The sequence below is a fragment of the Vipera berus genome, assembly GCF_964194415.1.
Source record: "Vipera berus genome assembly, chromosome: 17".
In the NCBI taxonomy this organism is placed as follows: Eukaryota; Metazoa; Chordata; class Lepidosauria; order Squamata; family Viperidae; genus Vipera; species Vipera berus.
Genome location: NC_138220.1, coordinates 3,481,213 through 3,498,218, shown reverse-complemented (window position 1 = coordinate 3,498,218; position 17,006 = coordinate 3,481,213). Strand labels below are relative to the sequence as shown.

General features: G+C 43.9%; 1 protein-coding gene across 1 annotated transcript in view; it reads left to right on the top strand.

The window, feature by feature from the left end:
• The first annotated feature begins 2,093 nt into the window (after nucleotides 1–2,093).
• The window catches only part of PLEKHN1 (pleckstrin homology domain containing N1), a 31,434-nt gene continuing 16,521 nt past the window's right edge, over nucleotides 2,094–17,006 (top strand). The window contains exons 1-5 of the mRNA XM_081341082.1: nucleotides 2,094–2,217; nucleotides 5,666–5,765; nucleotides 14,963–15,109; nucleotides 15,278–15,358; nucleotides 16,170–16,257. Of these exons, the coding sequence (XP_081197208.1) occupies nucleotides 2,138–2,217; nucleotides 5,666–5,765; nucleotides 14,963–15,109; nucleotides 15,278–15,358; nucleotides 16,170–16,257 (496 nt within the window). The 5' untranslated portion in view covers nucleotides 2,094–2,137. The remainder of the gene's footprint in view (nucleotides 2,218–5,665; nucleotides 5,766–14,962; nucleotides 15,110–15,277; nucleotides 15,359–16,169; nucleotides 16,258–17,006) is intronic.

Genomic DNA, 17,006 nt, shown 5'->3' with positions numbered 1-17,006 from the left:
TCTCCAACTATCGCTGCAATCTTGTGGCCTAGAGTTCCACAGACCAGTTTGCAAGAGGAGAGAGAGAGAGAGAGAGAGAGAGAGAGAGAGAGAGAGAGAGAGAGAGAGAGAGAGAGAGAGAGAGAGAGAGAGAGAGAGAGAGAGAGAGAGAGAAATTGAGAGGAACCCCGAATTTGGGACACAGCCTGAGAGTGATTGACATGGATCGTGCGCTGATTTTTCTGCCCACCCCCAGGCAGTATAAATACCACCTTGCATTTGGAAAAGAGAGGGAAGAAAGCCCGTCATAGGAAACAATCATGGTTCTTAAAATTAAAAAGGTTCCCAACTTTGAACCGATTGGAGTAGAGCAGTGTTTCTCAATTTTGGTGATTTTAAGCTGTGTGGACTTCAACTCCCAGAATTCTCCAACAAACCATGATTTGGATCAGTTTAGCCTTAGAAGATTAAGACCCTAAGAAAGGCCGAGCGCCAAAGAATGGAGGCCTTTGAACTCTGGTGCTGGAGAAGACTCCTGTGAGTCCCTCGGACTGCAAGTCGATCCAACCGGTCAGTCCTAGAGGAGATCAACCCTGACTGCTCTTTAGAAGGCCAGATCCTGAAGCTGAAACTCAAATCCTTTGGCCACCTAATGAGAAGGAAGGACTCACTGGAGAAGAGCCCAATGCTGGGAAAGGTTGAGGGCAAGAGAAGAAGGGGACGACAGAGAAGGAGGTGGCTGGATGGAGTCACCGAAGCAGTAGGCGTGAGCTTAAATGGACTCCAGAAGATGGCGGAGGACAGGAAGGCCTGGAGGAACGTTGTCCATGGGGTCGCGATGACACGACTTCGCAGCTAACAACAACAACAACAAAGCCTTAGAAGAAGCAACTTTTGGGAGACAGGATGAAGGCTTCACTTATCTGCAGGTTATCCGATCAAGGAAGGAATGGAATTGGAATTCCGGAAGGATTATCATTATTGTTCCGCATTTCTGCTGACCTTTCCTTTCCTTTTCCCTATCATTCACTTTTCCTTCCTTCTCTCTCTCTGTTTCCTTCCTTCCTTTTTTCCTTTCCTTTCCTTCTTTTAACTCCCCTCTTCTTTTTCTTTTATCTTTCCTTTCTTTTATCCCTTCTGGGCTTCCTATTCTTAAAGAAGCATTCTGACAGGCAGGGTGTTGAGTGTGCAAAAGACACCACACAGACAGATGGCTTCCTTGCACATCTGGAACCCCCACCAATCTGCCCCAGCATCTGGGAGTGCTCAATGTGAAAGTCGGTTTCTTCTTCCCACGTTCCATTCCCGCCTGCCCCCCCCAAAAAAACTGCAAAGCATAAAGTCTCCTTCCACGCCTGGCTTTTGACTTCATGAACCCATCCGTGTCATTTTTTTTTGTTTTTTGGCAAGGGGATAAAAGTGGTTTGGAGTTCCTTTTTGCTGGGATTCCACACATGCACAGGCACACCCCTCCAGCTTTGTGGATAGGATCTCCTGGTGGTCTCCTGTTTAAAGGCAACACAAGCCCAGCCCTGCTTGTCAAGGAACAGCACAAACACAGTAGGGTCTAACTCCTTCCTTCCTTCCTTCTTTCCTTCCTTCCTTCCTCCCTCCCTCCCTCCCTCCCTCCCTCCCTCCCTCCCTCCCTCCCTCCCTCTGTTCCTTCCTTCCTTCTTTCCTTCCTTTCCTTCCTCCCTCCCTCCCTCCCTCCCTCCCTCCCTCCCTCCCTTCCTTCCCTTCCTCCCTCCCTCCCTCCCTCCCTCCGTTCCTTCCTTCCTTCCTTCCTTCCTTCCTCCCCCCCTCTGTGTTTGCACGCTCATTTGTGCGCCTCTGTGTGTGTGTGTGTGTGTGTGTGTGTGTGTGTGTGTGTCTGTGTGCCTGCTCTCAGTTCTCAGGAAGTGAGCACCCAGAAGGGATCACTTGGCCAAAAAGCTGGTTTCTTTCCCAAGCACACACGCCCAAAGGGATCATTCTCGCGGAGACGGAAGTGAGGAAGCCTTGCATGACACACAGCAAGAAAGCACACACACACACGCACACACACACACCCCTTCTGAGTTTCGCACTGGGCGCCCCGGGGCTCCCACAGTCCGCCTCCTGCTTATCCTTCTTCCTTCCAGGCTACGCCGGGATTCTTCTTCGCCCCCCAACTTCGGAGATGGGGAACATGGCTTGCGTCCCCCAAGCGCCCGGCCGCTTCAGATACTCCTTCTCAAGGAAACCCTCCATCAAAAAAGAGTAAGTATCACTTTTGGCCTCCTTCGAGCTCTTCTTTCGCTCTTTTTCGGGAAGTTTTAGGGTGGTTTTTTTTCTATACAAAGGGTTTCGGCGGCGCGTGTCATTTTTCCCAAGGATTTATATCTACCAAATGTTTGCAGAGTGTGATCCCCGGCGGTGCTCGGCTCAAGCTCTACATAGTTTGACTGCAAATTCTTTATTTAAAAAAAAAAAAAGAGAGAGAGATTTTTCTTCCGCAGAGAGAAGGAGAAGAAGGAGAAGGAGAAGGAGAAGGAGAAGAAGAAGAAGAAGAAGAAGAAGAAGAAGAAGAAGAAGAAGAAGAAGAAGAAGAAGAAGAAGAAGAAGAAGAAGAAGAAGAAGAAGAAGAAGAAGAAGAAGAAGAAGAAGAAGAAGAAGAAGGGGGGAAGTTGCTTTATTTTTAATCTGTTCTTTGTTTCTGTCACTTTTGTGGCTTTGCCTGTTGGACAGCGTTAATTTTAGTCGTTTTTTTTTAAGAAGGCTGGGAAATTTTGAGTCCTGCTAACTCAAAATGTACCATAGTGTTCAGGGGGGAAATTATTCCTTTATTAAGTGCTTTTTGTGTTGCCTAAGATGTTCGGTTGTTTTGAACTGTGCTTTTTTTTGGTAGGGGGAAAAAACCCCCCCAGTTCATGCGAAGTTTTGTGGTGAAAGGTCTTTTCTCGGCTTCTAGAGACTGGCTAAAAATACACCTCTTTCTTTCCCAGATCCTTCTAAGTTATTTACAATCCTAAATATTTCCCACAATGGCTAGGAAATTCAGAATTGCATTAGCGGTGTGTGTGTGTGTGTGTGTGTGTGTGGAGGGGGGGGAGGTCCCCAAAATAAAATCTGTAGAAGATGAAAGATGAAGCATTCCAGAAATCTTGAAAAAGTGTGTGGCTCTTCCCTTCCCTTTTAAGCGGACGGTTTTTGTGTGTGTCTGTGTGCACATCTGCAAAGTTGTACTCTGAATCACCGCCTCAAATCGCTGGACGTTGGGTGGCTTGTAAATGTAATAATTATTGTTTCGTAGTGGGTTTTTTTTTTGTTTTAACTTTGCACGGCGGCGTGGGAAAAACCTGCATATTCATTGCCAGACCTGACTAATTTAATTGCACTGGGGACTGAGTGAAAGTGGGGAGCCTGGTGCAGTTTGAAGCTTGTCCATGTCCATCCACTGGTCCCTGTTCTGTCTTGGCAAACATCACACAGTGTCTTTAGTTAAAAGAGCCATTTTATTTTTATTTTTTTATTTTTGCTTTAACAAAAACTAGCTTGGTCCGCTGAACCCCTGCAAAACTTATCAGTTGTCATTAGGCCTTCCTGTTGCTTTGCTCCCCCAGAGAGGTCAGACTACAAGTTTCATCGTCCCCAGCTAGCCCAACTCATGGCTAGTATAAAATGGCTAACAGGACATCGAATTTGAACATTATGGATGGTCGAATCTCCACCCACCCCCCTCCAGCTACGCCAAGGGGAGTAAGTGTCAGCTTCAAATTGTTAGACAGCTAAGTAATCAGACACCTGGGCTCTCTCTCTCTCTCTCTCTCTCTCTGTGTGTGTGTGTGTGTGTGTGTGTGTGTGTAGGCACGCCACTGCTTTTAAAGGACAGTACGGAGTAGATTTGGCGGTGGGCATTGGAAAATATTTCACCATCACATGTTCCTGATTGCAAAAAATGTGCAATTCACAGGCTGCATGATTGTGCTTAAAAAAAATTGCACCCGGACACAAGACCCCGTTTAAATTGCACCCTGCTCAGTTGCAAGCCATGGAGGCTTGTTTATTTTTGTGACACTGCCACGAGGAATTGTGAAACTTGTTCAAAGGAAAGCAGCACTGCTTTCAAGTGAGATTGAAACGAGGACAGCCCTTTTTTTTTTTTTTTTGCCAAACTGGCAGTGGGACCTGTTCCCCAAATTTGCTAAAATTACAGACACAGGCAACATGGGAAATTGTTTGTGTGTGTCTGTGTGTGTCAGAATTCCTTTCCCAATCAATTAGTTGGCTGCATTTGTGTTACTTTTGTTTTGTTTGTAAATATTAGCCATCTCTCCCTGTGTTCTTTGGTAAACTGGTTAGGGAAATGAAATGACATCATACCGAAAGTTGGCTCATTTTGTTTTGTTAATGTTTTGGTTGTGTAGCTTGAGTTTTTATTCTTTCTGATGGGCTAGGAAAGATTGACACAGACTGATAAGAATCGATTGGAAGCCTGAAGTCTTTTAGATGTGGTCAGCTTCTTGAATCTCAAGATTTAAAATCTTCCCCTGATCTCAAATGAGTGGGAGATAATACTTTTTTTAATCCCGCCACTATCATCTGAAATGGACTCCTACTAAGAACAAAGAGGAGTGCTTAAATATAATTATTCATAATGTTAATAGAAAGCCCATTGCTCTAAATTATACTTGATAATTGCAATGCCTGTTGTGATTTAATAACAGTCTCAGTTCTGGGTTGCCAAAATCTCAGTAACCACTAGGGGACAAAACAAACCAAGGTTTTGCTGCCCCCTAGTGGTCGATGGGATTTAGGCAACCTGGATCTGATCACTGTCAATATATGGCATGTAGTGTGTTTTTCTCTTTCCCATACTGTAGTAGTTAAAAAATTACACCTTAGAGATAGCATTTTTTGGAAGGACCAAAGACGCCACATCTACCACCTATGGTGGAATGTGGGCCATATCAAACAAATGTGCCACTTGAAGTTTGCCGTGACACTGATTTTAATGTTGGCAGTTAGAATATGGGGTGAAGAGCCTTTTTATGTTGCTGCTTATTAGTTATCAGCCTACCTGGTCTGGATTCAGGCATTAAACTACGTCAGGATCTACCTGGTGGGGAGAGCAGTAAGATTTGCCTACAGGAATGTTTATATTTTAGACACAGATTTGCACCAGGCCCATATTTAGGTTGGGTAAAAACACAGTATAGGCTTAAAGCTGGTTAGTTTTCACTTTAATTGAGGTATATAAGTTGGCCTTGTTGGGTTTTATGTTTGAGCGAGCTGGTACAAATCCAGAATGTAGGTTAATTCAGTAAGAAGGAAACGTATATTATGCAAACTCGGCCTATTACAATGTATGCAATAATTAGGTTATGGTTCTTCCCTGAGACCAATGTCACAACTTTGTCTTAGGACCTTCCTTCCTTCCTTCCTTCCTTCCTTCCTTCCTTCCTTCCTTCCTTCCTTCCTTCCTTCCTTCCTTCCTTCCTTCCTTCCTTCCTTCCTCAAACTGGCTAGACTTTCTGCAGTTCAACCAGACCATAAAGCAAAGCTGGGGCAATGTTCCTCATTCCCTTTTCCGCATTTTTGACGGCTGGTGAGTTTCAAACATTGATGGTCCTGGTGATAAAATAAATTGCTCTTTCCCCTACGCCTTCCTGATTCCCTTTGTTTGCTGGCCTTGATGTTTTTGTGGCCCTCTTTTATTGCCTTTCAGACAAGAGAGCAAGAAAAAGCTGGCTGGCCTCTTTGGGTTTGAGGCGGAGCAGGAGAGAGATGTGACTTCGGACAAAATTCTCCAATATATTCCTGCAAAGGTAAGTCATTGTGTGGGGAGGGTGTGTAAGTCTCCCCTCCTCCTTCGCCTGCAGTGTGCTGGTCCCTGCCCAATATGGTGCCAATGGAAGGTGGGCTGCTTTAGAATTCAGCACCCATCGTTTCCAGACAGCCTGTGGCAGAGGATGATGGGACCTGTATTTCTTACCATTTGGAGGTCACAAGAATGGGGAAAAACTCTTGCTATGGCCTCAGAGGTATAAACCCTGAAAAACTTGATTGTTTTTACTTCTTGACGACCTCCCCAAAAATCTTTTCTTATCTCCAGTGGCCATTTTTGAAATGTTGGGAAAAGAGAGAGAGAGAGAGAGAGAGAAAGAAAGAAAGAAAGAAAAGAGAGAGAGAGAGAGAAAAGAGAGAAAGAAAGAAAGAAAAGAGATAGAACGAAAGACAGAAAGAAAAAAGATAGAAAGAGAAAAAGAGAAAGAAAGAGAAAGAAAAAGAAAAAGAAATGAGAGAAAGAGAAAGAAAAAGAAAGAAAGAAAGAAAAGAAAAGAAAAGTGCACCCATAGACAACTTTCCTCTCCCCTATTTACTGTAATTTCCCAGAGAAAGTGCAGCCCAATTGCTGCCCACACAAGGCGTAGCAGAGGCACAACCTCAGCTCTAATCCTGAAACTATACTTATACAAATGAGCCAGCCTACAATCCGCCTCTTAAAACTAAAATTCAGAATTGAGACCAGCACCCTGCTTCCTGGTTCTCACGCTGGGCTTTTGCCTGGGTGGCGACACAAAATACCTCCTTGCCTGATCTGTAGAGTCAGCGTTCTTTGCCCAAGGCACACACACACAAAAAACATTTTATGGATTAGTTTGTCTCATTTAATGCCGGGCTGCAGATGAAGCTTTCCCAGCTTGTTAGAAGCAATACATACTGTTATTTTAAAGCAGCGTTTTCCAATCTTTTAAGACGGGTGGACTTCAACTCCCAGAATCCCCCAGCCAAGCTATAGGCAGTTGAAGTCCACCCATCTTAAAGTGGCAAATGACAAAAGACGTGATTAATCCACCATGGCCATTTTACACAACTAACCCAGCAAACCCTTTTGCGTTACCGTTCTTTTGCATTTTAGTATTTGATGCCCAGGGGTCTCACAGCTTAAGTATTGATATTATAGTCTAGCTAGGCCGCGCTGAGTTTCGCTCATGTGTAACTGATAGATTGTATGCCAGATTGTGACTTTAATACAGCTTTTACCCGTTATTTATTATTTTATTTGGGATTATTCTTTTTTACCTGATATTCCTTGAGTGTTTTTAATTTGTTCTGGTCTCTGGTCTTTGACTGTAAGAAACTGACTTGAACTTGAACCCTGCAGTTGCTAAGTAAAATAAGATCGGTAAGCGAATCTGATTTCTCTTATTGACTTGGCTTTTGGGAAGCTGGCTGGGAAGGTCTCAAATGGCGATTACACAACCCCGATACGCAACGTCTGTTGTAAATACAAGCTGGTTGTCAAGTGCCGAAATATTGATTATGTGAGCATGGGGATGCTGTGATGGGGATCACTCAAAATATAAGTCTTTTTTTTCAGTTCAACTGGCCACTAAACGAATAGTTATAAGTCGAGGACTACTTGCATGAAAATTGTATTAGTTTATCGGAATAAAAGTTACAAAGAAAATAAAAACAGTGGGAAACGTGAAGGAAAAGGAAAGTGTGGGGGGAAAGGGGAAAAAGGAAGGAAAAAAAGAGGCATTGATTTTCCACTCTCTTTAGCCCAGCAGAAGATAATAACATTACAACCTCAACTTTATACTTTTACATAATAATATATTGTGGACTGGACAGCCATTTGTCTGAAATGGTATAGGGTTTCCTGCCTGAGCAGGGGGTTGGACTAGTTGACCTCCAAAGTCCCTTCCAACTTTATTATTATTATATAGCAGCCATTTCTATCACCACAATAATCAGCAAAGCAAAATCATATCTTGCGTCTTTCCATCACAAGCATAAAAATCAGAAGCGATGTCCAAATTAAAAACAAAATTAAGTATGTTCTTTCCTATGGGTAAAACAATCAATTTAACTCTCTCTCTACTTCTTCTCTTTTTTTTGCCGTGGGAAAGAATATCTATTTCAATTTATACCTATGAATCTTTATGAACTACCATCATGGATACGAATGCAATTGGCTATACTCTCTCAAATGGCTGGAGAGGATTTTTTTTTAAAAAAAAAGATATAAAATCTGCAAGGTAAGAAGTTTAAACCTGCAGCTGGTGATCCCAAACAACCTCGTCTTGATTCGCGCATCCTGAATCAGAAATACTCAGGGGAAACACCCAACAAACCACAGTATCTTCCTTTCCTTTGATTATTTAATTATTTCCCCATCTTCTTCATTTATGACGCAACAACCCCATCCAAAGGTGACATCCACCTCGCCCGGCCCCCAATTCCCAGTGATTAAGCCCTCCGTCACTATCGCATTCCTTTCCTGGAGTTTAACTTTTAACTTGCCTCACCTTCACACGCCGAACGAACGAAGCCGAACATGTCCCTGCAAATCGCACCTGGTCAGCTGAGAAAGCCAATTTTGGGAAGAGAAACCAAATGAAAAACACACCACAGTGTGTGTGTGTGTGTGTGGGGGGGAACCACCCTAGCAGCACGTGCAAATGGAACGAGCTGCCTTCTTTTTTTCTTTTCTTCTTGGCTCTGCAAATCCCAGTGAAATGTGATTTTAAAAATCGACAGCGGATTTATTTTCTTGCTTTTGCTGCAGAGAAAGCAAGGAGGAAGATGCTTTGCAAGGTTTGACACACACACACACACACACACACACACACACACACACACACACAGAGACACACAGACATACCCCAGGGTAGAGAGAGGCCAGGAATGTGGGGGCTGCAATTCCCCCTGGCAGGAAGGGAGGATGGGATTTGTAGTTGCAGGCCTGCTTTGCTGTCCCGCATGGAATAGCGAGAGTGTGGGGTGCCCGCTTCAACACAGCCTTCCCCTCTTAGGCACCAATGATGTGAATAATTTGCCATCATTAAAGCCCGCAGGGTGGATAAATAGACCTAACCGATACTGGAAAATCCCTTTTCTATTCTTGGCTCTCCGTTCTGATAATAAAGCGAGGAAATGCTCGGAGGAGGTGAAGCTAAAGTCCCGTTTTCAGGTCTTCTTGCCCAACCAAATCAGGACAGCTTAAATTCTGGGTGGAAAAATTCCCTGCCTCCCTGGACACATGTGCCGGCTGTGTTTGCTTTGTTGGGATTATTTGCACAAACTACAAATGTTAGGTAGCATTAAATCAGATGGGTTTTACAGGTTTACGGCCACAGTTGAGCCCAGAGTCTCTGTGGCCAAGGGAGACAGTTGCTAAGTGAGCTTTTGTTCCGTTTTACGACCTTTCTTGCCAGTTGCTAAGTGAGCTTTTGTTCCGTTTTACGACCGACCTTTCTTGTGGTTAACTGCAGGATCCCTGCCGTGGCTAAGTTCGTAACACGGTTGTTAATAGCTGTCTCGCTTAGCAATGGAAAGTTTTGGCCTTGGTTGTGGTTTTAAGCATTTACCTGCATTGCAATGAAGACGGAATAATTTGTTCATAATTCGCCTTCTATATTGGGGTGGGAATTGCCTGGAGTGTTGATTTTGATTTGGGAAAAAAATATATGTCTCTGTGTTCTTTCTAAAATCACAACGGAGCCCAAGCTGAGATTGATGAGTCCTTCCCCCCACCCCATCTCTCTCTCTCTCTCTCTCTCTCTCTCTCTCTCTCTCTCTCTCTCTCTCTCTCTCTCTCTCTCTCTCTCTCTCTCTCTCTCTCTCTCTCTCTGAAAACCTTTAATAGCATGAAATTACTGTGGAAAAATGGCGTTTGAGGTGCCCCATGGCATACCTTGCAGGGCTGCTTTTGGTCTAGGAGACAGAGGTGCCCTCCCCTTCTGCAGGCGTATAAAATCCCACACCAAAGTAGTGTTTTGGCTCAACAACAGGTGAGGTTTCTTTTCAGAATGAGTCATGCTGACCTCATGATCATATGGAAAGAGGCTGGTGTGTGGGTATCGTCCCCCCCCCGCCCCAGTTTGGGGGCACGGCTGGCGTCCTCACAACCAGGAGGCATTTAAAGGAAAAGAACAGCTCTATGGGATTTTTTTTTTAAAAAAACATAATAATAATAATTAATTCCATCTCTTTCCAGCAAACCCTCAAACTTGTGGGCGAACACGAAATGCAAAATAGAAAATTTACTCGGCAAACTCTTTAATTGGATTTCTGGATTTCGCACCGGGACATAATCCATCATTTCAATCCTGCCCAACCAGGTTTAGTTGAGCTAATAGGATGATGTTGCTTCACGCATTAGCTCAAGCAGGTCTATGCTGAATTTTACCAGCTCGGGAGCCTGGGAACCTGAGAAAGACGAAAGTCTGGTTGCCATTCAAAGGAGAAAAGCTGTCTAATTAAAGGTGGAGGTGTGCCTGTCCTTGATGATGTATTGAAAGGGTGGTGTCAGAGAAAATGGAAGGGGAAGAGAGAGAGAGAGAAAGAAGATTCTCAGCCATTCCTTTCCATGTTCCTTCTGCTAGCAAAATCTGGAGTTATTTGCCCGGTGAGGCACCAATGCATTATGCAGGTTGCTAAATGCAACACTGGATGCAAAAGAGGGAGGGGATGAATGACAGGGCATTGAAAAAGCAGCCTTGTTGCCGAATTGTGTGCCTAAGTTTGCACGGAGATTCTCTTGAGTCCCAAAGAAATGCATCCTGTTACAATTCTGCCAGCTACAAAATTTCCTACTTGAAGAGGTGGTCTGTTATACCTCTGTAGGATTCCCTGTTCTGCCTTCTTTTCTTTCAAATTGGCCTTCTTCCCCTATACGGGCAGTTCTCGACTTAGAACAGGTACTCGTGCTTTATAGCTGTCCTAGAATTTGGAGACCTGACAGATGCATTTGCAGTCATGTGAACCTTTTAAGTTAGAGTACAGATTGTAATTAAAGGCTTCCTCCAGTAGGGAAAGTGGCACTCACTGTTATAATTAATGGCTTATCCTTTGCAATTAGAAATAAAACTTTTTTTAGGTTAAACGTTTCTAGTGTCTGTGGTTAGCCTACGGGATACGTTCCACTAGCAAGGATTTCCCACAGAGCGTCTTGAAAAAAATAAGGAAAAACCTCATTTTTAGTGATCTGCTCAATGCACATAACAGCTGGATTCCCATATCCCCGAAACTGTATAAAAGTGGTTTTTCTTTCCGTTTGACACACGAAGCCGTGTGTTTTTCTGTGCAGCGAGTACAAAAGGGCGTTTTAAAAAGTTTGGGAAACACCGGCTTAAACCAAATTTATTTATTTATTTAAAGCATTTATACAGCTGCCCGTCTTATAATAAACTCTGGCTGGCTCCCAGTCAAGAATTAAAGTAATATAAAAAGGACATGAAAACTTTCCTGACAGAACAGTTAATCAGTGGAACTACTTGCCTCCAGAAGTTGTGAATGTTCCAACACTGGGAGTTTTTAAGAGGAGACTGGACAGCCATTTGTCTGAAATGGTATAGGGTTTCCTGCCTGAGCAGGGGGTTGGACTAGATAACCTCCAAGGTCCCTTCCAGCTCCTATTCTATTCTATTCTATTCTATTCTATTCTATTCTATTCTATTCTATTCCATTCCATTCCATTCCATTCCATTCCATTCCATTCCATTCCATTCCATTCCATTCCATAATTTCTATTCTATTCTATTCTATTCTATTCTATTCTATTCTATTCTATTCTATTCTATTCTATTCTATTCTATTCTGCTTCTATTCTATTCTATTCTATTCTATTCTATTCTATTCTATTCTATTCTATTCTATTCTATTCTATTCTATTCTATTCCATTCCATTCCATTCCATTCCATTCCATTCCATAATTTCTATTCCATTCCATTCCATTCCATTCCATTCTATTCTATTCTATTCTATTCTATTCTATTCTATTCTATTCTATTCTATTCTATTCCATTCCATTCCATTCCATTCCATTCCATTCCATTCCATTCCATAATTTCTATTCCATTCCATTCCATTCCATTCCATTCCATTCCATTCCATTCCATTCCATTCTATTCTATTCTATTCTATTCTATTCTATTCTATTCTATTCTATTCTATTCTATTCTATTCTATTCTATTCTATTCTAAATATCTGCTCTGTCTCAAAAAGATGTGCGAACGTGTGAATTTGGACTGCTTTATGCTGCCCAGATGGTGATTTTTCTGCCTGCCACCTGATCACTGCACATTTTTGGCGCTCGGATTTAGTCCATGGCCACGGGCAAGTCGGCCTTGTGATGGGAAAAGAGTGAAGACAGCTGGGAGAGGCACTTCCCTTGCTAATTATGGGAGGGTTTGTTTTCGGTTATTTTGGGTACGGCTGGAGAAACCAACCCGGTCTGTTTCACTGGAATCAAGGACCGGGGTGGGGGGTGGGGTGGGTGGGGGCGAGGGGGAGAGGACAATGAGACATGCGTGTGGCTGAAAGAGACGCCGGAGTTTGTTTCTCTATCTGCAGGCAAAATAAATTAAAAAAAAAATCAGAAATCTGTACAGGTTGATCTCAGCTGAGCCCGACATTTCTGTCGCTAAGCAAGACAGTTGTTAAGTGAGTTTTGCCCCATTTTACAACCTTTCTTGCCACCGTTGTTAAGTGAATCGCTGTGGTTGTTAAGTGAGTCACACGGTCGCTAAGTGAGTCCGGCTTTGCTTGTGAGAAGGTCGCAAAAGGGGATCACGTGATCCCGGGGACGCTGCAAACCAGCATCAGTACATGCCAGTTGCCGAGCATCTGAATTTTGAGCACGTGGCCCTGGGGATGCTGCGACGGTCCTGAGTGTGAAAAACGGTCGTAAGTCACTCTTTTCAGGGCCGCTACACTTCAAGTGGTCACTAAGCCAGCCGTTGTGGGTCAAGGACCACCTGTAAATTGTATATTATCTGCATTACTGAAGCACGACTAAACCTCGGCAAACTTTTTTTTCTGGAAGATAAAATCTTGGCCATGTAGGACTTTGTAAAGTATGGTTGAGTTTACTTTCCCCCCACCCCCCATGTTTTTTAAAAAGTAGCGGGTTAGGTAGAATCCCCTGTTCCATTTCAGACAAACGGTTGTCCAATCTCTTCTTTAAAACTTCCAGTGTTGGAGCATTCACAACTTCCGGAGGCAAGTTGTTCCACTGATTAATTGTTTTAACTGTCAGGAAGTTTCTCCTTAGTTCCAGGTTGCTTCTCTCCTTGGTTAGTTTCCATCCCTTGCTTCTTCTCCTGCCTTTGGCTGCTTTGCAGAATTGGCTGATCACCTCTTCTTTGGGTAAAAGGTAAAGGTAAAGGTTCCCCCGCACACGCGTGCTAGTCGTTTCTGACTCTAGGGGCCGGTGCTCATCTCCGTTTCAAAGCTGAAGAGACAGCGTTTGTCCGAGGACGTCAACGTGGTCATGTGGCCGGCATGACTAGACGCCAAAGGCGCACAGAACGCTGTGACCTTCCCACCGGAGTGGTCCCTATTTTTCTACTTGCATTTTTATGTGCTTTCGAACTGCTAGGTTGGCAGAAGCTGGGACGCGTAACAGGCGCTCACTCTGCTATGCGGCACTCGGGATTCGACCCGCCCAACTGCCGACCTTCCGATCGACAAGCTCAGCGTCCTAACCCACTGAGCCACCATGTCCCATGAGCCACCACTTCCCTTCTTTGGGGCAGCCCCTCAAATGTTGGAAGACTGCTATCGTGTCCCCCCTAATCCTTCTTTTCACTAGACTAGACCTATCCAATTCCTGCAATCGTTCTTCCTATGTTTTAGCCTCCAGCCCCCTAATTATCTTTTGTTGCTCTTGCGCTGGGCTTCAGATCAATGGAAACGCTCTGGATGCAATCCAGGGTCCATTAATTCAACTCAGTTCCCAGTCATATCAGTACATTTTTTGTACATTTTTCGGGCTGGGATTTAAACTTTCCCAGCTGAGATAAACGGGTTGGAGGGCTTCACCGTTTAATCAAGAAGGCCGAAGTTTAAAAAGTTGTGGCTTAAGAATGCAGCAGGCCTGACGCTTAACTCAACCTCCCTTCAGCCTATCTTATCTCTGAAAACAAAACAAAAAAAAGTATTTTTTCTTTGCCCCAGGATGTTAGGATACACCTTAATGAGGAAATAAAGAATTTAGCCTTGGAAGGAGCTTTCTTATATCAAGCGATGTTGATCTGAAGCATAAAATTGCTGCAGGAATTAAGCAGAAAAAACTGGCATTGGGGGGAAACTAAACAACAGAGGTTTGGGAGAAACATTTTTTGCAGAGATACGGAAGCATAAACAAATAGGTGAATGTTATAGGCTTTCTAACAATGTTTATAGTGTGTGTGTATTGGGGGGGGAAATCAAAACTGCCCACAACTAAAAGCAGCTGAGTTTGCAAAATTACTTGGATGAGGACTAATTTTGACTCTTCCTGGGCCGGTAACTTTTCATTTAGAGTGAAATTAAGAGAGTGAGTCTAATTAATCCCAATAAAGAAGAGACTAAAGCTATTGTTGAGGAGTCAACAACTGAACGGTTGGGCAAATGGCAAAGATGCCGTTATAAAAATCTTAAAATCTTCAGCTGGCAGGGAGATCCATCAACAAATGCTTTTTCTGTGGACATCTGACCTTTTGGGAACGGCATCTCGGCTGAAGTTAGAGTTGCCAACATTTTGATCTTGGAAAAATTGCTTTTGGGCGGTGTGAATCTGGGCAGGAAGAGAAGTGTTTCTGCCAGAAGGGCTTTTGGGGAAGGGAAATGCGTCTCTGCCCTTTGGTCTTTGGATAAAAGAAATGGCGTTTTAAGCCAGGGAAATTGTGCAAAGAGGGGTAATATTTCCCTTTGGATTATCTTGGTAATGCTGATGATAAGAAGTACAGTATATTTAGTGTGTGTGTGTGTGTGTGTGTACGTAGACAGACAAACACACACATACACACACACACACATACAAACACCCATATATATTCCCTTGATACTAGTGTGACAAATCCATTTGTTGTGGGAAGCCTCCTTCCTTCCTTTTTCCTTCCTTCCTTCCTTCCTTCCTTCCTTCCTTCCTTCCTTCCTTCCTTCCTTCCTTCCTTCCTTCCTTCCTTCCTTCCTTCCTTCCTTCCTTCCTTCCCTTTTCTAAGAGGATTTTTCTTTTTTTGGTACAGAACTTTGTCAGCCAAGAGAATGAAAAAGAGAATTTTGACCAGCGGTTCCCCAGCCTATTCAAGAAAGGACGGAGGAGAACGGTGGTCCGGAATCTGGGAAAAATAATCCACTACTCCAAACTCAAATTTCAGTTTCAGCACTGCCAGGTGAAAACCCCTTTCAAATGCTTGACGCTTCTGAAGGCTTCTGGGTCAGCGCGTTTGGTACCCATTATTTGCTTTTTACGTCCTTCAGTTGTTCGTCTTTGTCCTGCGCAAGCACCCCGAAGATCGACTCAAATGAATAAAAAGGTTTCCATGTCTTTTCTTTGACAGGAAGCAAATGACTGCTATCTGGAGCTTTTTGAAAAATTCCTCTATTTTCAGTCCCTTGGCCCCAATGGACACAAGTATCAGGTAAATGAGGATTTGGTTATCGGTGATTAGAAACAACAGCCACGTCTTGTTTCCACGTTCCATTCTTAGCATTTCCAGGCACATCGTGGAAATTTTCCCATTAGAAAAACCCCAACACTCACTCTCTCTCTCTCTCTCCCTCCCTCCCTCCCTCCCTCCCTCCCTCCCTCCCTCTCTCTCTCTCTCTCTCTCTCTCTCTCTCTCTCTCCCTCCCTCCCTCCCTCCCTCCCTCCCTCCCTCCCTCCCTCCCTCCCTCCTCTCTCTCTCTCTCTCTCTCTCTCTCTCTCTCTCTCTCTCTCTCTCTCTCTCTCATCCTGGTGATTCTCAGTACTGGATCCCCATTTGGCTGAGTTCTGCTCCCTTGCTGTCTCTTTCTTGATCCAATTTACCTCTCTTTCCAAAATGTGCTTGCCAATTCCTCCTTAAAGGTGTGTAACCCAAGATCAGACAGGGTGAAAAACAGCTGCAGTTTCATTGCCTGTGAATCATTGAATGACACAGGCTATATGATGAAATGTTTCTGTTGTTGATGCTTTGCTAGGGTAGTTTTGAAAGTTAAATTTTAACACTTCCGCAGCCTCTTGGCTGCGTGTTTCCCCCCGTGCGTGGGGTCCCCATCCACCCATTTTAGGGGGGAAAAACTGCCCACTCGGACGCCTTCTCCTCTTAAGTCGGATCCACCCTTAGATAAAGTCTGAGGTTCTTTTCATTGCCATTAAACTATAGCTTGATATCCAGACATGAAGAGTGCCTTAATCAAGATTGGACAAGGGGGAATGAGGTTAACAACTGCCTTTTTATTCTCCTGCAGGGTTTGCTACCCCTGACAGAATTGCAGGTGGCCAAAGTGGAAAATGAAAATGGAATTCAAGAAGATCTGCACGCTTTTCAAATTACAGGTGAGGGCAAACTCTCAGCTGAGGCTCAGAGAAATCTGAGTCCGAAGCAGGAAGGTAATTTGAAAAAAACATCTCAGGTAGTCCTCATGACCACAATTGCGGCTAGAATTTCCATTGCGGTTTTGAGTGAGTCACGCCTCAATTTGCGATGGTTGCTAAGCAGATCGCTGCAGCTACTAAGTGACCTTTGACAGTCATTAAGTCAATCCAGCTTTCCCCATTGACTTTGTTCGCCGGAAGCCTGCTGGGATGGTCGCAAATGATGGAATGCTACAACTATGATCAATACATGTTGGTTGACAAATTGCCTGACTTTTGATCACGGGACGGACTGCGAAAATCGTAAGCGTGAGAATTGGTCAGGTCACTTTCTTTCAGTGCTGTTGTAACTTGGAAATGTCGCTGAGCAAATGGTTCTAAGTCGGGGACTAGATGTATAAGATGACTGTAGCCTTATAAAAAAAATAATACAGGCAGTCCTTGACTTACAGTGATCGTTCAAAGTTACAACAGCCCTGGGGGGGAAAAAGTGACTTATGGTGGTTTCCCACACTTATAACCGTTGCAGCATCCCCAGGGTCACATGATCAAAATTCAGACACTGGGCAACTGGAATGTAGTTAGGACGGTTGCAGGGTCCCCTTTTGTGACCTTCTGACAAGCAAAGTCAATAGAGAAGGCGGATTCGCTAACAACCGTGTGTCTGACTTAATCATTGCAGTGATTCACTTAACAACTGTGGCAAGGAA